The following is a 23,742-nucleotide window of genomic DNA, read 5'->3' as shown; positions in this document are numbered from 1 at the left end:
TTCTTTAGCAAAATGCTTCTCTAGATATCATAAATGGTAGAAACATTTTTTTGAGTTTTTATTCTGTCTGTTCCTACTTCTCAGTGTTATATGGGAAGAAACCTCAATCTAATGAGAGCTCTTTGCCCTTCTGTCTCTTATTCCACAGCTAAAAGTACCAGGTATAGATTTTCTGGGTTACCAAGCAAGCAGGAGGTATAGCTAACTCATTCTAGTCTAAAATAACTTTACTAATTATGGCTGCTTGAAATAACTGCTGTACAGAGGTTTTTCTGTCTTCCTTTAAGTCAAAGAAGAGGAAGAAGGGAACCATGAGAACTGTTCCTCTTCCCTTGATGCAGGGTATGGATAGGGCCAGGTCTGGACTCACCCTGGGGAAAGCAGCAGATGTTCTGTAGATGTGCCTGAAGGGTTATAGGTATCTGCTCTGGCTCCCTTGGGTGTCTTCTCAGTGACACTGATAACCAATTTTCAAGAGCACTGTCAGTGTTTTCTACCCAAACAGTTAGCCTCAGTTTCCCCTATAAATGCTCATACTAGCAAGAAGTCTGCATGTGTCATAGGCTGTATCACTCAGTTGGACAGGAAATTCTAATTTTGTTTTCTAGTGTATAGGACACCTTATACAGCTTGTATTGTCTTACTCATGTTAATATTCTAAGAAAGTATTCTAATACTTCTTCCTACTTGTATGTTGTATCTTCCAGATTCCTTGATATCTAACTAATTCCTGCCACATCTAGAGTACTGTACAGAACACTTGTAATGGAAGCTGTGTGCAAGTAATCCTTTCTCCTGTAGGTATTGCAAGTCAGAGCTAGGGTTTTAAATTAAAAAAAAAAAACCAACAAACCAACAACTAAATATACAATCCCTTTCAATATAAACAACTTCCTAACCATCCTGAGATGGTATACAACTTATCATAGTTCACACCATGCAGTTCATCCCCATGGCATACAATTTTGGATCACAAATACAGTGTTTACGGATGACAAAAGAACTCAGTTTCTGTTCTCTAGAGACTTCTTATTTCAGATAATCTATTTTTCAGGCTTTTTGGTCAACAGCTCACATTCCCAGCTTAAGAAATACTGTAGTAAAGGCTTTATTCATGGATACCATTTTGTCAGTTCAATTAATCTGGGGTGAATTCACTTGTTAACTGTTTATTTGTTCTGAATGTTTTCTTCTACTCATTCCTATTTTTCAAATCATAATTTTACCCTACAGCAAGAGGAAAATATATAACTCACTGACTCAAGGATGGATCTGTTGTCTTTCTGTCTGTCCCATTGATACATTTCAGGAACTCTTTCAAGCCTTTTTTGCCCTTAAGTACCAGGTTTCACATCATCTCCTCTATTACTTCTTTCATATGGCTGTAAACACTAAATGAACTGACATTTCCTCTCTGTTCAAGACTTGTGGGCTTTAAATTGATTGATGGGTTTCTCTACATCTCTAATACGCTGCATCCTCTTTATAGATCACTATTCACTTTCTCATGCAAATTCATCTTATAACTCTGTTTCTTTAAAAAGTATTGAGGAAACGTTGCCAAGAGCAGGATGTTGACACCAGCACAAGGATAACTGTGGCTCCTGTGGATGTGTGGTCACTCCTGAAAGCAGGACATGAGTAATCAAAAAACTACTGATCCTTTTGGTCCAGAACAAGATAATTTGGATGCTATTGATATTTCCCTTTTTTAACACACATTTGCTTTTCCAGGGTAAAATTTCTAATCATCTTCAGATAGTTATATGAGGAAACAATAATTCTTACTCCAGATTTCCAGTCTGAAGCAGTTTTGATTTTGGTTCTAACACCTCTGAATGAAATATGGGAATGTCTGTGGCTCAAAACTTGCAAGAGTCAATGTCGGGGAGGAAAAAATAAATCTCAAAAGACTGCTTAGAAGCTTCTTACTAAGCAGGGGAAGGGTTTGGGGAGGGAACGAAAATGGTTTGGGGAGGGAACGAAAATGGTTTAGGGGTGTCTTGGGTGTAATGCATTTAGCATTGTTTCAGGCTTTTCTGGTTCATTGCTTTTCCCTTGGATTTTACCTTATCCAGAAAGGAAGAACTCAAAAATAGCCTTATGATTAAGAAGCAGCAGTATTAGGTAGCAGGTACAAGGCATCCCCAAATCAATTCCCTAGAAAAATCCTTTTTGTTCTTTACCTGGAGCATCGAAAATTATCAAGCAACCTGATTTAATCACACTGCCTTTGATCAGGGAGTTTGTCTCCAGAATTCCCTTCCAATCTAAATTTTTTTAATGATTATCACAAAGGAGTCAATCAGACATTCAACAACAGAAGACAAATTTTCATAACAAATTTAATGTATAAAATGCAGGATTCAAATTATAGCACTGAAGTAGCAGGGACTAAGTGGAAAAATAGTCATTCCACTCAGATCTGAAGTCATTTTAATATAGAAAGAATTGTTGTTGTTGTTCTGCCTGTCCATATGGGTGAGGGAGCTGAGATAACCAGTCATGACAGGAGAAAGGATTCAAATTATAGCACTGAAGTAGCAGGGACTAAGTGGAAAAATAGTCATTCCACTCAGATCTGAAGTAATTTTAATATAGAAAGAATTGTTGTAGTTGTTGTTCTGCCTGTCCATATGAGTGAGGGAGCTGAGATAACCAGTCATGTCAGGAGAAAGTCTTTTAGACCTTTATGCTTTCCTTGCTGGTGTCACACCCAATGAGCAGGTATGTGTTCTAGTCCCTCAGTAACCATAGAATAATAAAAAAGGGCCTCTTAAGAATTACAAACTTCTGTGTCCTTTAAAGAAATGAAATCCAAATTTGCTGCAAACCTATATGTTTCACACACAAATAAATTCCAATGCTAATCAGGCAGGGAACTGCATAGGCTACTTCTGCTGACCTATAGCAATCAATCTTCAGGCTGCATGCAACGTAAAGCATCGTACCTCCATAATGCGGTGGGGGACCACAGAGCAGGACCACTCCTTGTCCTTCTCTGACTGACACTGTGCTTCTTGTTTTTGTTTCAAAGTTTTCAAGATCTTGAGAGAGAAGGAGAAAACAAGACCCAGTTATTATCTACCAGACTTATTCCTAGCTGTACCCCAAGCTATGCAATGCTTATGTAACTTAAACGTATTCAATAGCATAGTATAATCTCAGTATGTGAATTGCCACACTGTATGGAAAAATAACTCACCCAACCTGGTGTCTAGTCCTTTGACAATCATGAGATACCTGTTCATAAAGCAGTTTTACTCCAACTATGAGTTTGTACTTACAATTCCTAATTTCAAAGCTTGTGTCTTACTCCATTATTTTTCCTAGCATAATTTTTTGGAACATATTAGACTCTTAATTTACATGACTAAGGAAAAAAAACCCTACCATCTTGCATTGTTTCTTCTTTTTATAGCAATAAAAAGCAGATGTGGTCTTCTATATATACAAGTGATAATTAAACATCATCAGGCCTCCCACAGTGTGTGTGTATCTAAATTATGATAAAAGTATGTTGCATTCTTAATGAGTCTGTTCTGTCCTGAAGATGGCTGCAGTAAGTGGATATATTTTAATTTACTTGAGCAAACTTTAGCACTGGTTTTTAAAGGGGAGACAGAGGATGCTTTCAGTAGGAAATCATGTGATGGTTTAGAGAAGTCTGTAAAAGCATGTCCATGATCCTATAGATGATTTTTATGGCTATTAATTTTTTTAACTGAATCTAACACCACATTCAATCTGCTCTGCTTTCTTACATTTCACTGAAATGTGGAAGTATTATCAGTCTCATTCCCTTTAAATAATTCCATTACAAACCCATAACACAGTAGATGTACTCTAAAAAAATCTTATTTACTTTTTGATCCAGTCCTCATCCTAATGTGAAGACTCACTACTTTTGTCGGAGTACTTTGGGAAATGATTGCTTGAAAGAAATTCAAAATATTTTTTAATATAATAAATAATACCAGCTCCCCTATAAAACTCTTTATATCATAGTGTCATATACTGCTTGCCATAAGGTTATTTTATTTACATTGCTAGAGATTCTTGTTTCAAATAATGGTTCCATTTTTCATCAGCTGAACAACTACTGAGAGAATCAGTTCTTGTTGGTGAAAGCAATAATGAGTACTACCTGTATATACTCAGCTATATATGTCAATATATCAATTTTCTCCACCTTAGTTGAACTTTGCACAGTTAACTTTTCTTTTCCTCTTCTTCATCTCCAGTATATTGCTCTCTTATGAAGACATCGTCTACTCAAAGGTGACTGAATTGAATTAGACAGCTGTAGCACCTCCTCATGTTATCATAGCCACAATGGATGGTACCTGTCAATACACTGGGAAAGTGTTTTAAACTCTGTTCTTTTAATTGCCTGCTGGCTAGATGTCTGCCTTGCAGTCTGGGTAGACGGGTGGGACAAAAAAAGCAAGAAAGGCAAAAAAAAATATTTGGTTTTATTCCATTTTGTAATACTGATTGGAAAAGAAAACAGTGGAAGGATGTAATATGTCTAACTGGAGTTTGGATTCATATTAGAAGGTAGTTACTGGTCCAGTCTCTGAATGTGCGGATTGAGAATTCAGTTTGAGAAAATGTATCAGCTTTCTCCTTTTTCTTTTCTTTCCTGTAGGTTGAACACTTTCTGAAAAGGAAAAGGCTGGCACAAAACTGGCCCCTGGAAGAATTGCTGAGGCACCACATGGGGATTTGCTTGGATTGGCTGCCCTGAGGCTTTGTCCTCTGGGAGAAGGGACCGCCCTTGTGTGTAAAAAAAATACCCTCAAATTTTCGTATTTATTATGTTGAATAGAAAAAAATATTGGAGAGGTGGAAAACATTCAGATCTTTTCAGATTCGTGCACTAGTGACAAAAATGATCACATTTCCCTTTCCTATCACTTTCCTTGAACTGCCAATACAATGCAGGTTGTGCAGTTTCTACATAAAAAATGGAGTTTAAAAAAAAGAAACACAAAAAAACCAACTCTTGGGCTCTATGGAAAATATATGTAGTATAACTAGTGATTTCCAATGCTTTCTGCTATGGTAAATCAAGTCTACTTTTTTGCTGAGAACAAAATTTCACTTGTTATGAGACACCTGAGAAAGAAGGAGGGGAAAAGCAGCACAGTGCAGTAGTAGCAAAAGGCTTCTATGACAATTCAGAATTAACTGTGTAATACTTTACTCTGAAATTGGAATAGATTTTGGAAAGTAATAAGTTGCTGGTAGCAATTCTTAGTTTAACGACACAATACGTCATGGTATAATTTTTACTCTAATTTTAGAAAGTGTAACACCTGTCTGTGTTTCTCCATTAAAAACATGACAAGAATCCCTGATTTAAATTAAAAAAAAAAGCAGTAGTACTAGACCTCTTGTGGGATCCACTATTTTATAATTAGTAAGACTGCGTTTGCTTATTTGTGAGGAAAAAGCTGGTTTTGCCTTTTTAATCTAGACTTTTCAACCTTAAATTGAGTATCAAAATCTGTATGCAAGATTCCTACCTCTTTTATAGCATGTTTATAGTTGGGTTATACAAAGCAGCTCGGCTTTTCCTGATGCTGGAGAGATTTTAATTCCATTATGCCTACTAGTGCATTGCAGGCACAAAAAGGTGGATATGGAGGCACAAAAATGGTCATTTAATCTATTGGTTTGGTCCATGACAGGTACAAGTATATTATGTCCTTTCTAACAGGTACTTATTTAAACCATTTTTCAAGACCTCTAGGGATAGATGTTTTCTTTAGACAGTCCATTCCAGTGCTTGACTCTATCTTCATCACATTGCATCTTTTAGAAACCCCCACCACCGATAATTTAGTAGGTCTAAACAGGAATGATCTTTTTTTTCTCTATCTGAAGTTGATTTTGATAAATAATTGTACAAAATGAATGTATGCAGTGTGTCTCTCTGTAATAAATAATCATCGCATATGGGAAAAAAATCTCTGAAAGAGCAAAACAAAGCAAAATGAGTAAAAATAACTTATTAGGGTAGTCAGTCTTACTTTTGTCATCATCTTTACTGGACCCTTTCTCCAGGCAGGCAGCATCTCCTATGAAATATTATGACACCTCATTCAGATGGGATTAAATAATTAGTTATAAAATTGTCTACCCTTGCTATGTAGCCCAGGGTAATAAAGAGAGGAAAGAGGTCGACCATCAGAAATAAAGTTTCTTTTTGCTGGAAGCAGTCTTTTTGCTCAAAAGACTTTTGGATCAAATTTTTCCCCCTGTGGGGGTTCATATATTTTCAATGACTAATTGTAATCTAAAAATGTGTTAAATATATATATTAAAAAATGAACTAAAGATGAATATAAATGCAGATATTCTACTTTTCTCTTGTTATTCTGAAAATCTGTTTCTCGAAACCACTTCTCTTTGCCCTGAGCAGCGGTTTACACCAATTGAGCATAATCACTCTGTTTTCCCAGTTACTATTACCTAGCATAGCTTTATAAGAGAACACGACATAATCTAATAAACCATAATGTTGCTTGTCAAAAAGAGTATCAAATAAGATCGCTAAGATCAGGTGTTTGGCACACATTTAGATTGCTAATATACACTTAGGAATAGTACGCCTATTTAACAGATGGTATATCTGCTAACTTCAGTGTTTCTGCAGAGATCTATAAATAAATTATCACCTAGTTCCTACATAATTCCTTCCATTCTTTGTCTGTATTTATCTCACTTTATGAACAATGAGCTCCCTCACACTGCATTGCTCTTTCAGCTGTGAGTTTTAACAAAAAAACTCCCTCTTTTCCAGTGCTGTACATGTTGGCAGATTACTATTGGTATAGAGCAATTAATCAGTTGGATGTGATAATGAGGTCATGTAGGCTGAGCAAAATGCTCGGGTGAACAAGTGATTCTTCATAGTAAAGAGTGGAAATATATGGACTCAGCTGTGGGTGGCAAAGAGTCATCATCTTCAGTCAGGAACATTTGCAGACCTAAGCAAGAAAGGTGTGTGCTCAGAACAAGCAAAACATATGGCATATGGAAACTGAATTAGAGAATGACAGGGCTTTCTGTGATGCAAGTGTGAACATGTGAGCTGAAGGAGCCTTTCAGCTCCTTACCAGGTATGAAGGGAGGAGTGGGGAGAAGGAATGGGCCAGAGCTCTCTTCAGCCGGTGTAAGTGAATAGCAACCTACTGGGGTGGAGGAAATTATGCATATTTATGGCAGCAAAGGATGTGGCCTGCAAGTCTTCAGTGTAGAAATTAAATTATAATGAAAAGAGAAGGTGTGAAGAGTGGTTTGGGATGAGGATGTCCATCAGCACAGCTTTGAGTACAGAGCTGCCACTGAGAAGGCAAGCAAGCCCATAATGGTGGGTGAGGTGTTTGCTTGAAATGATCATCTATGACGATAGAAATAATGTGACTGATACACACAAATATTTCCTGCTTAAGCACTTGTGTTAATTAATAGGTTCAGTCAGACAGTATTTTTTCTTTTGTGTTTTAAATCTTAGTACTGACATAATTACTGATTTTATCATTACTATATATATTCTAATTTCCCCACCACCACCACTATTACCCACACATCTGTTTGGTGTGGGTTTTTTAATATAAAACTGCCTTAAAATTGTTAGAGTGGTAGGGTTAATTTGCACAGCAGAATGTGTGGAGATGCAGCCAGTTTTCCTGGGATTAGGGAACTGCTACTTAAATACGTCTGATAGGAACAGAAACTTGATCACAAGTAGCAACTTATTCATTTCATTTTCCCATGTGTTCACAATTCCTTAAACTGCTCAGGGATAGACATAGCACTTCCAAACAAGTCCACTTTAAGAACAAGCACATGACATCTCTGTATTACTGAATAGCAAACAAGAAAACTGGGGCATTTTAATATATGCAATTGCTACAGACAATTAGAGAAAGTCCAATTTATCACCTTGCATAATTACTAGCAGTTCATCTGAATTAATGTAATTTCATGCTTTCTTGAACTTTTGATTTTTTTGTACGTGTTTTGTCATTACATAATCCCAAATGTTATAGTTGTAATTACTTGTTATTGAAATGTGCAATGAATGTTAAGGCATTAGGAGTAAGAGCACTTTACGAACTAGCTATGCTCCTGAGGACAAATCAATATTTTTTTTTCACATTTCCATGTGGCTGTGTCAAATTGTGATACATTATGTCTGCTCCAGTTTGTTCTGTTTCTCTTATTGGTTATGACATATTGCAATGTGATCAGTGTTACTGGATGTGATGTATCACAATAGAAATTCTCTCGCAGGGAAACAGGATAAAAATTACATCCTCAGCAGTTTTTAAAAGAAGCTCATGGTTATGATTTGCTATAAGCATTTCTAACACCAGAGTTATGAGCTGACAATTAGTTACCTTCACTGTAATGAATTAGGGAGATGATTGAAAACTGGAATTTATTAAATCTTTCACATTATGTCTAATTCTGGGAGGTTCCACACTTAGCTGGTTTCTGGGTTTGCTTTTTCCCATTTCACATACAGAAAGTTCCAAACTTCTGTTGGGCTAAACAATTTTAGATACAGACTGCACCTGTTGCCAGAAGGTTGTGATCATCTGTTCAGACCACTCTAGGAGACCTCCTGCACATCTAGCCATGTCTCTTGCTTCTCCTCAGTGGTGGTGTACTGAATCTCCTTGTAGAAGACTAGTACCAACCTCCTGCAGCTTGGTTACCGATAGGATGTGTTATTGAAATATCTTTCTTTCTGCAAATTTCTCCTAAAGGAATGGCTAATCTCCTTTCCTACAGCTTTCACTGGAAAATAAACTTTTTTCCAGCTTTCAGAACTGCAGTGAACTTGCTAAACAAACCTTCTGACAGTTCCTTTGTCTTGATAATCATGTCAATACATTAATCTTTTCCCTTTACCATCTAATTTCAATTTTTAAATGCTCTAATTGATTTTCTATGAATTCAATTCTGAGATTAAGAGTGGTGTTATCTCTAGTTAAGATGCCTGAAAGCTGCTTAGCGTTTTCCATTTCCTGATTTTTAAATTTTCCACTCAACACCTACTGAGCTCTTCTGTTCCTTCCCCATTGGAAGCACACCTAAGCCTCTGCTTTGTCAGTGCTGTAGCATCACCAGGGCTGTAGGACTTGAAGATCCTTCATCCAGGGTGAGCCTGGGCAACACCTGAGCACCTCCTTTCACCAAGACAGGTTAAAAATCAACTGTAATTCTCACTTTTGTTCTAGTTGCTCTCTTCTTCCTCTTAAAGAAGGCCACCAGGAGAGCCCCACTGCCACTCTCACCCCAAAGCTCTGCTCCTCTCTGCCCAGCTGGAGCAGTTTACCATACTTAGAGGGCAAAGCACGATCTCTGGTCTTGTCCTTCTCCAAAGCTACGTAAACCACCAAGGACCTTCATCAATGCTTCTTTATTTAGTTAAATTGCTTTGGAGGTTTGAAAGGGAGAGGAACTGTAATTTACACATTAGGATGCACATGGGCCCAGGTCTTTGCTTCAGCTTAAATGGTATGAATAGCCAATCCAGGCACTAATTTTCAAGGTGGGGAACAATAATTTCTGCCACAGCCTGGTTGTCTTTTTCAATTAAAGAGTGAAAATGCCCTTTACAAGCTAATATCAAGCTTCTCTAGAGGAAAAAATGGAAGGTCACAATTAAATTAAAGAGGGAGACTGGTGGGGCGGGAATCCTTAGCTCACTTGATTTAGGTTTTTTTTCTTTTTTTTTTCTTTTTTTTTGGTGTGTTTATGCACCAAGAAACCCAGTACAAAGAAACATATGCTATGAAGTTGTAGTGCTGGTCTACATCTGGTTTTTGTTATTTTTTCCCCCATTTACAGAGTTTGCACCATAAAATATTAAAGCTCTCTTCTGAGCTTACTGAGCAGTAAGTGTTGATGCAGCCTCGGGGATCTTTACTCTAAACCCATCTGCAGGCCTGAGGCACATCTGAGGATTTGACCCTCTCAAAGGGAGGGGAACGTAAGAAATATATTTTTAATATTTTATATTCCTGAACAGTTTTCTCACTTGTCACGGCAGAGTTCATTTGTCACCTGTCATCACAGAGTCACTTTGCCGTCTGCATGAGTTTTCTCCAGATTGGAGTGCTCTTAAAAACAGATTTCTCTCCCCAGTCTAAATCTCATAGGCTGGAACTATGCTGGTTTGACTGAATTTTACCAGCGATGGCTCTGGCCCCCTGTGTCAAACTATCTCTTGGCAGGAGTGATAACTCTTATCCAGAACTGGCTTGTTTTGTTTATGTTTGCCTGTGCTCCCACAGACACCTGGTTCCCCAGGGTGCATGGTCCCCTTCCCTCGGACCTCGACCTTCTTGTTGTCCATGAGCAGCCATACCCCATGTCCTGCAGGGAACCTCCATGGTCCACTTTGGGCTAGTTATTTACTTTTATAAGGCTTCTACCAACAAGACAATAACCTATGGTCCTAATATGTGCAATTAAAAAATGGGAAGGAGGAGAGGGCTCTCGTGCACTGCTGTAAGTGTGTAATGAGTGTTTCCATGTGTATTTCAGCCCTTCAGACTTCCAATGGGAATTTCAAAATTTACCTTAGTGGTGGATGTAAAGGATTTTTGAATGTGAATTGTCTAAGTGGGATTTCAAGTGTGGTGTATGTTATTAGTTGTTCTTTCTGAAGCATTTAGAGATGAAGATTTACAGCTGGGTGCATTCTCTCTACCACATGTGGTTTACCCATTGGGAAAAGCTATGCCTGTGGCCTTAATCCCTCTCACTGTGGAAAGTGCCAATGACACAGACTGTTCCTCCTTCCTGAACAGAAGTTACAGAATAAAGAAGTTTCTCTTGTGCCTTAAAAGCTTTGTATTAGACAGAATCAACCTTCACTGGAAAATAACTGATCAATTAATTTCATGATTTTTTATTTTAAAAAGCCAGTAATTTATTCCAAATAATTTAATTCAGGTTTTTTGTGGGTTTTTTTTTTCCTTACGAGCTTCCACTTGTAATTTGTTATGTTGTGTCATACCAAAGAATGAAGATGCTCATGTGGGCATTATGGATATTTCATTCAATAATTCATTGGAATCTAAGTCGTATTGTCTGCAATGGAAGTAGAGCAGATAAAAAGAAAATCACCCAGACTGCAAATATAGACTGGTTTTATCCTTCAAAAATGTTAAATTTTATCAATCAGAGTCTAGCAGCTCTAGGACCTGTAGATGCTTTGTAACCTTCCATATCTCAATCACATATATTACTTTTCCAATACAACTTGCAATGGGATGATTTTGGATAAACACTTTCATAGGAACTACAGAATAGTAAGTAATATATAACTAAAAGATAACCTCCAGATACTTACACATTCCCTATTACTACTTTATCACACTAGCTCCTTGCCCATAATACTTCTTAAAACATCTCTGTAATGTATGTCTCTATTTCATAGATAAAGATTTCCTCTACTAGAGGACTGAGAGCCTCCTTTTGTAATAAGAGTTTAAACAAGTAACCTAATGGCATAAAACAGCTTTAACAAAGTGTCCTGAAACAGCACAGCCTTGAACAAAGTGGTTAGAGGCTCTGAGATGTTTAAAGCAATTTGAGAGAGGAAAAAAAATAAACCTGCAATTTGAGTTTCTGATGCAGCTTGGCCTCCTATGACATTAAATAAAAGGAGAATGTTGTTACTATCAACCCAGTTCGTGTGTTTGAGAGAGTCATGACTGCATTTGATGCCAATGGACATTAGGTGGGCTCTGAGAATGCAGACTGGACTCAAACCTTTAGGGAATGATGGAGAAAGTAAAACCCCTTTATTATGTAATCATAACTATTTAGAAGGATTATGATTAGAAGGGCTATGGTGAGTAGGTTGAGAGAGGTTCTCCTTCCCCTCTACTCTGCCCTGGTGAGACCGCATCTGGAATATTGTGTTCAGTTCTGGGACAGGAACTGCTTGAAAGAGTCCAGCAGGGCCACAAAGATGATGGAGGGAGTGGAGCATCTCCCTTACGAGGAGTGGCTGAGGGAGCTGGGTCTGTTTAGCTTGGAGCAGAGGAGACTGAGGGGTGACCTCATTCATGTTTATAAATCTGTAAAGGGCGAGTGTCAGGAGGAAGGAGCCAGGCTCTGCTCTGTGACAGCCAATGACAGGACAAGGGGCAATGGGTGCAAGCTGGAGCATAGGAGGTTCAATCTGAATATGAGGAGAAACTTTTCCACTGTAAGGGTGACAGAGCACTGAACAGGCTGCCCAGAGAGGTTGTGGAGTCTCCTTCTCTGCAGACATTCAAAACCCGCCTGGACGCGTTCCTGTGTGACCTGGTCTGGGTGATCCTGCTCTGGCAGGGGGGTTGGACTGGATGAGCTTTCGAGGTCCCTTCCAACTCCTAATATTCTGTGATTCTGTGATAACTGTATCTTCTGGTTTAAAAGATTTCAAGCTGTTCTTTTTGTCTTTGGGAATGCCTAGATATTTCCTTAATCTATTCTTGTAGTATCTGAGCTTTAAAATAGCAATGCTATTATCACCCTGTCTTGTCCTGTCAGCAAGAAGGTGAAACCCTTCCAGGCTTCCTGCTTCATCACTGTTAAATGGTGGTTGATGGCTCCTGCCTTTTCTTAAGCCTGGGAGAGCCTGTGTGTGCGCAGGCTTCTGCAAAGACAAGTACTGGAAAGCTGAACTGAGATACTGAAAGATGAGCTAAGGTCTTGCAACATTTTTGGTCTTCCAGTGAGTAAGCTGTATCACTTATAGTTGCTTCCCTGCAAAAACTATGCTCGAAGTAACCTTGAAGAAAACACGGTGCCCCACTTCAGAGGGGCTGGAGCAACACATAGACACCTTACAGCAATGCGTATCAGGTTCTCACCATGTTTTTCCTAATTTTGTGTGGAAGCACTGTGAAGAAATACAAAAAAAGAAAATATGCCTGAGGCCGCTCGGTCTGCTCCATGGAGAGCATCCATTAAGCAAAGACCTTGATGTAGACTCCCACCATGGGGAACTGCTGCAGTGTTGAAACATTGGCACAAAATGTCCATAGCAATCAGAGATGATAAATGAAAGTTCAGTTTCTTTTTACTCTGGGCAGAGTTTTGTCAAAATATGGGCTTTATTTCCAAGTAATATACTGCATTTTTGATTTATTTACTGTAACTCACTCTATTTTGAAACATGCACCCCACCTACCCACACACAGGGAGAAGCAGGTGCTGCTGCTGCTGTGGTTACAGTGGATTCTTTAGCTGTGGTTAAGTCCAAAAGAAAACTTTAAGCTATAAACCTATTTAGTGACACAAGGAGAGATGACAGTAGCATTTCCATCCTCTGGACAGGACAGATCTGCAGGAAGTGTTGCTACTTCAGGCTGCATTATTTATTTTTTCCATAAGGTGCAGATTGTGAGGTGTGTCCAGCATCAGCAGGAGGGCTGTGCAGAGCCCAGAAAGAACTCTGGTTTCCATCTGATTCTTCACGTATCTGCAAGTTGAGATGTTTCTGCATTGCACACAAGGAAGCCCTTTCAAAGCAGGGAGGAAGGCTTAATGTATTACTTCGCATTTGTAGGTTATCAGATGATGCAAATAGAGGCACGTCTATGATTTTACCTGAAGAGTCACTATAGAGGATAAGGGACTGTAGTAAAGGAACTAAAACTTTGGGGGATGTATCTCTGATGGTGACCTGCTTCTGCTACTGGAAAGCTGAGCTCTTTCTCCTGTTTGCTCTTCAGTTATCACTTGGCCATCTCCGAGTGCCTACTGAATACTAAATTGAGAAGTATATACTTCCTTTTGAACTAGAAAGAAGTTGCGGTGCTCATTTTTTTTGCTATAAGCTGCAGGACAGCCTGATCAGCATGCCAGCCCTTGTGTGCAGTGATGAATTAACAATCAGCTTAAAGACCCAGAGACCTTTACTCGAGGAGGTGGTTACAATATCTAGCATACCTTTTAATCAAATAGAGTTGCTACAGAGGGATTTCTGGACATGCACAGGACCACACTCCAACCCATCCAGAAGTGTATGTGCCATTTAGACTGAAATTCATGCATGTCCAGACTTTGCAAATTCAGACTATTGAATCTAAGTGTATCGATTTTTCCATTTTCTCTTTCAAAGCATATAGTACAAGTAAAAAGGGTTATGACACTTTGAGGCATGCTGTATTGCTTTGTGATGTTTGTGTAATTTGTGTGCAGTCAAAGGTAAATAGCATGATGAAGTAATCAGATGAAAAGTGGGCTTTCACGCTAGCTGAGCATCTCCCAGAAGTTGCTCTAACAGGGCTCTGCAAATGCTTAGACTGTCAGGATCTACGAAAGACTGAATGGACTCGATTGCTCTTAATAGATTTTCCCTGAAATGGTTAAATCCTAATTGTGAGCTATTATTTTATGTTTCAGAATGGGAAAACTCCATCCAGGAGGAATTATTGCCTCTCTAAGTTGTTATTTCAGCTAAACTATGTTGTCTTCTCTCTGTCAGACAGAAAGCATGTGGAAACACTGCACTGGCAGCTGCAGATTTTTTTCCAAGTGCTTCAGCACTATCACTCTCATCTGTCTCATGCTATTGAGAATAAGCACCAGGCCAAACCTGAGGACCCTCTTGAAAAACACAGGAAAATGGTTGCAGGACCAAAATACCAATGAAAAGTCCTTTCTCAGGGTTAATCTGTAGCACTGGGGAAAACTTTTAAATTGGTCTAATGTCTCCACTGTGTGCCCTCCTGTGTGGTTCAGGACAAAATGACTGATCCTACTTACAAATTTAAATTGTTGTCATTGTCTCCCAGAATTCATGATTAATAATGGGGGCCTGAGAGCCTCAATCATCGTGACTGTCTCTCAGTGATGGTAGAACAATTTAACTGAGAATCTCCTTTAAGATCCCTAGGCAGCTAGATGTTTTCAATTGATACTAAATTTTCTGAGTTTATGCTCTGAATAGTTAAAAACTAGGTTCACACACGACTCTTGTTTCTCCTACATAACTGTTAATGTCTCTGTAATAGACATGTATGAGAACTAAAATAATTAGTAACAGGCCTGGTCAGACTGTTTTACTGCAGATAGTTATGGGGATTTCCCTCAAGATCAGTTGTTTACACACAGTTACTTTTATTTAAAACTGATGAAATAATTAGAACAAATCCCCTGTGTGCCTTGGGATAGAGTTCTGGTTGAAGCCATACTCTCTGTAACAGGTTTTTTTTGTTTGTCTTTTTTAAGGCATGAAATGCAATTTAGATTCCCTTCATTAACAGAAACAGATTTTTGCAAACCACCTCATTAATATGCATGTGAATGCATCTCGGCATCACAGAACAGGAGAAACTCTAGCTTTACTGATCAAAACACTTCTTCAGACCTGGATGCTTTACTTTTTTGGTGAGTTTTGAACATGACTGTGATCTCACCATCTCTGGCTCGGAAGCCATAGCTGACGTGTTCGTGTTTGGTAAGGATCTGTGGTGGCTGTGGGAGGTGGCTCTGCTGGTGGTGAGGCTCAGGGTTGTCTGCTCCAATGAACACACAGGAGGAGCGACCCTTGTGACATCTGGGAAACTTGTGCACAAGCATCTTCATTTCGGTTTGGAAACTAAGTTGTGTAAAACCTGAAGGAAAACCTTCCATGTCCCCATCTCTTCCTTCAAGCCAACTTTCTTACATAGTTCACAACAGCGAACTCCTCATGGAGTTGTCTTTGACCTTCCCTTTACGTAGAGCTGAAGTGCTGTTGGTGACCTTGTGTTGGATGTCAGTGCTGAGCTTAGAGCTGGGGACAGAGCTGTGTGGGTGGCAAGTTGTGACTTGGAGCACATCTCAGAGCTGCATGAGGACCCTGTGTCTCTGGCAGGCTCCAGCTCTGCAAGCCGGGACCTGACACCAATGCTTTTAACCAGCCTGAAGATCCAAATCAACAGCCCCAGCTCTTGCAAAGCACACGTTAGCTTTTCAAAATGTACTGCTTGCTGGGTAGCAGGAGACGCACAGGATTTATAGAGAGCTTTCAACTTTATTTATGGCAAAACAAACCTTTGCCAGGAAGTACAAATAACATAGGACTGCCATCCTATGCATCCTGCTAATGCATTTATGTGCTCTTGCTCTGCTCTCTCTCACTGATGCTGACTCTCATTTTCTTCTTGTAGCTTTAATAATCTACGCCACTTTCTTCTGTATAATATTCTTCTTGCAGCTTTCATTTGACAGCTCTGTTTTTAATAGAGGATAAGCATGAAACTCCAGCTGAATCTGAACATATATTTCTAATCTCATACCACATTTATTTTGCTACTCAGAGAGCTCGCTTGAACAGAAGAAAAAGTATTTTTCACATTTTAAGGTGAGAGGTACAATAGGTTTCCAGAGGTATTGTTAATTCAAACTCAGAGTTAGTTACCTTGTAGTAAAAAGACAAATATGCATAGATCCTGATACTTGAATAATAGTCTTGATTCATTTACTTATCATAGTGACTGCAATAACCTGCCAGGCAGGCTGATTCAGGAAGAGTTCCATTTTGTTAGGTATTGAATGAAAGTGTCATAATATCAACATGCCTGCTTGCCTGCCTGGATTTTAAGATATAGCCTGAAGTACTGGTTGAAACAAAGAAGCAAATTGGATAGCAACATGAAAATAAGAAATAAGAAAATGTTAACCGTGAAATAACTGTTCTAAGGTAATTTGTTCCACTATTCTCATCAGGTCATTATAACATTTTCCATGTACTGTGGTTTTTTTCCATTGTAAGAGAAGTTAAAACTCAGTTTCACAGTGATGCTGCTAAATTGAACCATTTTCCCTGTATGTTTGTGTTTGCCAATGTAAATGACAACCCTCAATTTGTCTGTCCTCACTCTTTTATATGGGAAGGCATGTGTCTTCCACTGCTAATGAAAATGTAGTGTGCTTCTTGAATATGGGATATATTTACCATCATACGGTTGCTGTTAAGAGCTGGAGGATTGAAGCAGAATGGTAGCTGTGGGTTTGTCTGCCGCTGTGGACAACTTTGCTGTGGTCTGCTCCCTGCAGTAACTTTGGGAAGTGTCTTGGTGTGGGTATGAAGCCTAAGGAAAGAAACTGCTTGATATTTAGCCTATTTCGATTGTCATATTGGCATGACACTTCAAGCTATTAATGAGTTAAGTGCTTTGGAGGGAACTTCACCAGTATTAAAGAACTGGTTTTTGACAGCTGAAAATACTTACTGCCATCAACAAAGTCCATTTTCTGGCCAAGAAGTCCTGTAGCTGCTAGGTGTCCTCAGCTGCATTGCACTGAGATGGGCTTTGCCTCAGGCGGACCAGAAACCACATGTGATTCTTTCAGGTTTGCATGTCTGAGCGCAGACCCCTGGCCTGCAGCCACACTGGGAGTGGAAGAGTTGCCAGAGGGCTCTGCAGAGCCACGTTGCTCTCTGTGGCAACATCTGTGTTTAGACCCTTGGTAAACTCAGTTTCATAAAGAAAACTGCCTCGTGGTGTACAGTTTCTCTCGAGGGAGAACTTCCAAAGGATCACATTTCTAATAAGAGCTTGAAGATGAGACGTTTCTGGGCCTTGCAGCATCTTTCATTCCCCTGAGGACTATCAAGGATGCATTTGTGAATGTAGAGACAAACACGGACCAGCATCCTGAGAATGGACTTTTCTCCTCTCTCTTCCTTACCAGGGAGGCTTTCCCCATCAGCTTTCTTTCCCTTCTTTCATTCTTTCAGCTTTCACCAAACCCTTCTTGCAAAGAGTTAAACAAAGGCAATTTTCCCAAGCTAGTTTTGGTCCTTTGCATGGTTATGAAATGGCAATAGGTAAAAGCAAGCATAGAAAAGCAGCGGAAGGAAGTGCAATTGAATGTTATGCAAAGAAGCACTGGCTAGAACAGCTGTTTTGGGACCCCAAGAGCTGGTGCACCAAGCCAATGTGATTCCCTATGGACTGGGAAAGCAGTGAATGGGAAACCAAAGTGCTACCAAGAACTTGAATCAGGGATAGAATTTTCCAGAAAAAGATGAAATTGAGTAATATGATATTCTGAGCAGTCACCAGAGCCTCCTTTCTTTCTCAGATATTCCTGATTTTCCTTTCTTCCCTGCTTTTTTATTTTTTATATCTCCTTTGTGCCTTTTTTTGAGGGTGTTCCTTTTCTTTAGGTCTTTTCCCAGCTCTATTCCTGGCCTATCCTGGTTCGCAGGGGATTACTGATTCCATAGACAGTTTTTAAGTGGCCACCTATTTTTGCTTATTTCTAAAATGGGATTTGTTCTGTCATTAAAGTCTTTTCATCTCCAGATCTTGAAATTATTTCCCCTACAGAAGGCTGGCTTGCAAAGATGTTTCAGAAAAAGAGGAAAAATAATGAATCAAAATTTTTGTTTCCATTTGACCAGCTCTCGGGAAGCAAAAGCTCTTTGAGAAATTCAGGGTAAAAACATTATTAAATGCGATACTAGCGATATACTGTTTGATCAGCTCCACTAAAAGAGAGTCTGTGAACCATCCTGACCTCTAACGTCTCCTTTGTATAACCCCTGCAACATGAGATTTGCTATGAGAAATGGAACAAGATTAATAATTAATATGTTTGCTGGTGTCTGAAATAGCGACACAAGGTTGGCTTTAGACACATGTTTTATTAATGAGGTTTGAAAACAATTGCTTTCTCCCAGCAGCAGACAGCTCAGACCTTTATACTGAAGAAAAAGGAATGGAGGTAATATCTGGTTTGTTGGTTTTTTGTTGTTGCTGTTGTTTCTCCTCCCCCCCCAGGGCATTAACAGAACACGGTCACTGCATATAAATGTTGTGAAAAAGATTGGGAAGTTGTGAAGTGAAATGGGGAGCAAGCCTGAAATATATTTTAAAACATCTCAAGACAGCACGTATGCTATACCAAATTGAGCTGAAATATGAAACATTTCAGTGCCTAGCTCACCATTTTGCACACTGTGTAAGGAAAAAGAGCATTTCCTACTCTGTTAATGTAACAAAACTTCAGTGTGGCAATTAGGAGCACAATGCTATAGAAAACAGCAAGCCTAACTTTTTGCAGCATTTCCCCCCAGTTGTAACCGCCTGCAATATAGCAAAGAAAGCACTGTCTGAAAAAGTGGAAACACCTTTATTAAGTGAAAATCATTGCACTCGTCTTCCTTGACCTTTCAATTTTCTGAAAGTTACTCTTCTTCCAGAGGGCGAGCAGCCATCAGATGTCAGGTTTTGTTATTAATATGTACTAGGAAAGACTTTTTTTAAGAACAAGCACTGCTGAAGTAAGCCAAACCTTTTGAACAGAATCATCGATGATACTTTAATTATCCAATAAATTACAGTTCATGTGCAGAATTAATTGGAAAATAATGCTCTAATAAATATGATCTTCCCAACTTACATGCAAATTGAAGCTTTGCCTTCCTGCTCAGAATTGTTCCAAATGAATTTGTGGCCAAACACTGGTATGTTCCAATATCCTGTTTTTTATGTGGGTTATTGATTGCCAAGCTGCCTCCAACCAACCTGTAGTGATAACTCATGGTAAGATCAATATCTGTGCCATTTTGCTTCCACCTTTGAGGGGAAAAAAATCAAATTATGCTTATAATTTACAGACCCTATTCATATTTATCTTAAATAGTGTGCTGTAGCATACCTGTAATGATAAAAATGTAGTTAAATATCAAAAAATTATATTGTTTTTCACACAAGACTGCTTCTTAAATCAATCTTAACGATATCAATAATTCTGTTCTTTGAAAAATCTTTACTGCTTTTATGCTAGTCACCAGTGTTCATCCAGATGTCTACAAAAAGTAATTATAACTTATTCATACAAACTAAGTTATCCATCCAGTTGGGAGTATAGTATGTGCCTTGACTTCAGCCACCTTATTTTTTGTAATATAAATGGTACTTGAATGTGTCTTACAGTCCTTGCAAATGATGTCATGAATTTGGTTACAAAAATGATTTGGAGATATAGATCAGGAAGGATTCCAGAGAGAGCAGACAGATTTTTATACGGAAAGTTTGAGATTGATAATTTGATGATGAGAATGTTGCTATTTTAAAATGTGCTTTGTCCTTGTTAGTCCACTAAGTAGAAAATGAATTGCATCTGCAACATTGCACAGCTATTTACAAATGTCAAAATAAAATTGATATTTCAAAGAAAATAAATATCGCATGTTTTAAGAAGGGAAGTTTTATGGCTTTGCCATTAGTCACATAAAGTTTTTCTTTTCATTGTTCACATGAGGTCCACAGGAAGAATAAAGGGCCTCAGTCACTGATATCTGCAAGTTTTGGAATTGTTCATGCCATGCTTCAGGTTGTCTGCAATCCTAAAACTACATAACCACCTATTTTCTTCCCCTAATTTCGTTCCACAACCATCTCTTCAGCTCGTATCATTTCTGTTGACCTTTGTGGGCACAATGCCCACCCCTCTGTAGGATGCAAAGACCGCACAAAGATTGCTAATGGCTTGCTTTGGGTTTGTAGAAGGCTTCATGGTAGTCCTCCAAACCAGAGCAATTGTCTCCTTGTTAATTATCTGAAGTCTAAAAATAGCTTAAAAAATTTCTATTTCTTGTTATTTGCAGAGATGAGCTTACTGACAGTGATGGTAGTTTCCACAGTTGACAAATTGAAGCAAACTTGCACCGTAACTATGTTGCTGGAAGATCTGACCTGGATATACAGCACACTACGTTACTTCTGTCACCCACAGACGTTTCTCTTGACAGTCAGACTCTACAGGTTGTTCTTTTTAAGAGGAAGATTTTCAAGCTGTGCTGTGAAATGCAGTTCTGTGTTCCAAGGGAAATCTTGACAAATGCCTACAGAGGAAGTGAGGATCCTGACCTTTCAAGTGGGCACTTGTTTTTAAAGATGAGTAATGAATCATAGAATCATTTGGTTGGAAAAGACCTTTAAGATCATTGAGTCCAACCATAATGAGTGATTAAAATAGGAAATCAATTGAATTCTGTGAAAAAATTCTAGTAACATTAAATAATTTATCCAGATCTGCCAATCACTGCCTTCTTTTTCATGAATGCATCAACGTGAAGAAATTTAGATGCAACAGTGGATCATCAGTAATTCTTCCTACCAACTGTAGCTGATTTTTGACCTTTCCACACCTCTGCTCTATTCCCTTTTTTAATGTTTTGAATTAGTTGGTCTAAGTTTTTGCTGTTGTTTAGGGGTATTTCAGTAACTCTTTTTTTCCCTCTCAGAGATGAGCAAAATATTAGCTAGTGTCCACCCATAAGCCTGATTTATGAAGAAGTAGTCTGTACAAGTATCAGGATTTTGCCATATTTCAGGATTTACGTATGGTGCATGCTGTCTAAACCTTTCAATTTTCTAATATAGGATATTCTGGTATTTAGTTTGCCAGTTCTCTTTAATTTTGGAATCAATCACTGAAATAACTGCTGTCATCATTACATGGCTCCCAATTAAGCTTTATAATTGTTTTTCAAAACAAATGCAAAGTTGTTGGCTTAGTTGCTGCAAATGAATTCTTCACAGTATCCCCATAATCATTCTAATCATTGTGGTATAATGATTATTAAACTTTGCATATAGATCAGGGGTTCAGCTCCTGGTGTGGGCTTTTTCCTAATTAATATGTTTACATCACTGAAGGAAGCAAATTAATGAATTCATGTGATAGACAATGATTTAATCACTTTGTGTGTTCTGCAGTGTACTGTCTAATACACAGAAATCTTTGAAGAATTATTTTAAGAAAATTTTAACGTAAGCTTGTTAAGGCAGGGATCACTTACATATTTTTGTGAAGTTTTCATGCAACCTTCGGAATATACTTTTCATCAGTTATAGGAAATGCATCCTGGAACAATTGTTTCAGAATCTAAACTTAAAAAATTATGCTGCATTTTTATCTGAATTCATTAGGTTCCTAGGAATGTAAGACTTCTAAAATCATATTGATGTGTCCAAACTTTAAACCCTGTCCCCCCCCAAGTTTTATGAACAAATGATCATATTCTATTTGCTTCAAAATCTAACTTTTTATAGAACACCAGTTATAAAACATTCCAAATAAATTCTTTGTTGAGTTAAAGACTTTCAGAACAAATTATATGTGGGACTTCCTCCACTTCCCATCTTGATTTAAAGATCTCAAGCAAGAGGTATTCTTTCTTGTCTTCTTTTCTTAAAGTATTATCAATTTATCCCAACATTCTAATATACCAATATATTGTACACACACACACCATTATTCTTCCAAGCCACTGGGTTATATTAAATCTTTGATGCTGGACTTATTGGGAACTTCCTTCTAAAGTACACTGCATTCAAATCATTGATATAAGGATAAAGTTGTAATATAGGGTGATTTCCTCTTATTTATACTACTTAATCAATACTTGTGATTTGCTATTCAAATAGTCACAATTTCCAAGTAAATAAAAGTGAGGAGGAGTAGAATTTATTAATGAACATGAATATGGGAATGTGTATTTACAATGCAACTGCAAATTATGCAATCTGTCTTTAGGGTAATAATTTATAAAAGAATGTTGGGAAAAATAATGAAATTCATTTCCATCATGTTTTCACACTGAAAAAATATTGATCTAGCTAAAAAATGTTCAAAGGACACAGAAGCACATAAAACTTATAAAAATAGTGAAATATTAGTGATTTTTGCAGAATACAAATATTCTTAGGACTTGTTGGAGCAATGTTGATACTTTTCATTATACACAGGTTGACTGTTAAGCTGCATACCCAAAGGTCTTGCTGGTATTTACACTTTCTTCATCCTCTCTGAGCAGAATTTCTGGGCCATGTTCAAGTACAGAATCACAGAATAATTTGTTTGGAAAAGACCTTTAAGATCGAGTCCAACCATAACCTGTCCACTACTAAACCATGTCTCTAAATGCTGTAAATCCAGCAGAGCTAAGGATGCAGAGTCCTCAGACCGGAGCTGCCATTTTGTAGAAAAAATACAGGCATGAGGAGTCTGGTTTGCAATCCAACACTTATATGGGCTGAGAACAAGCTTCAGAGCAAGAAGTTTGTTTCAGGGAGATGAAACTGCTGTTTGGTCACCTATGGTCTTTGTTATTTTGGTTGGGAAATTTTTAACTTTTGACCTAAGATTATGTTCTCCCATAAGTGGATACTAACCAGGAAATTTCTGATCATATCTGTAAGGATACTATACAGCCGTGGAATGTCTAAGTAGCTGTAACTGAGTCCTATTTGTATGATTAATGAATCTGGAGAAACCCATTGTTCCATAGAAACTATTTATGAAAAGGAAACACTTCTTTTCAGGTGATGTAACTTTTTGGAAAGGAAGTGTGAAAACACCAATTTCAGTGCAACTATCAATATAAATGTTGAAGCAATTAAGGAATTAGTGAAAGATTCCACTCAGGCAATGTGCAAATATTTTAGATAAATTCAAACACAGTATTTCATTAATCTGCTTCACTTGCCTTTAAAAAAGATCCTTTTAGGACTCTTGGAATCTCCTGCTGCCAATGTGCAAATATTTTAGATAAATTCAAACAGAGTATTTCATTAATCTGCTTTACTTGCCTTTAAAAAAGATACTTTTAGGACTCTTGGAATCTTCTGTTGAAAGAACTTTCTCCAGCTCTATAAGTAAAATTCTGGAAGTTCTACATGGCTGTGTCATGATTTTGTACCAAAG

At 38.1% G+C, this 23,742-nt stretch overlaps 1 protein-coding gene across 1 annotated transcript in view; it reads right to left on the bottom strand.

The window, feature by feature from the left end:
- Window positions 1-23,742, bottom strand: part of LOC104537450 (contactin-6-like) — a gene marked incomplete at its 3' end in the record, with an annotated part of 68,940 nt that overhangs the window by 43,468 nt on the left and 1,730 nt on the right. The window contains exons 2-3 of the mRNA XM_010180347.1: window positions 19,429-19,604; window positions 2,952-3,047 (exon numbers count right to left, since the gene is read on the bottom strand). Of these exons, the coding sequence (XP_010178649.1) occupies window positions 2,952-3,047; window positions 19,429-19,604 (272 nt within the window). The remainder of the gene's footprint in view (window positions 1-2,951; window positions 3,048-19,428; window positions 19,605-23,742) is intronic.

Source organism: Mesitornis unicolor, unplaced genomic scaffold (assembly GCF_000695765.1).
Source record: "Mesitornis unicolor isolate BGI_N332 unplaced genomic scaffold, ASM69576v1 scaffold1453, whole genome shotgun sequence".
In the NCBI taxonomy this organism is placed as follows: domain Eukaryota; kingdom Metazoa; phylum Chordata; class Aves; order Mesitornithiformes; family Mesitornithidae; genus Mesitornis; species Mesitornis unicolor.
This window is presented reverse-complemented; position numbering and strand designations above follow the sequence as displayed.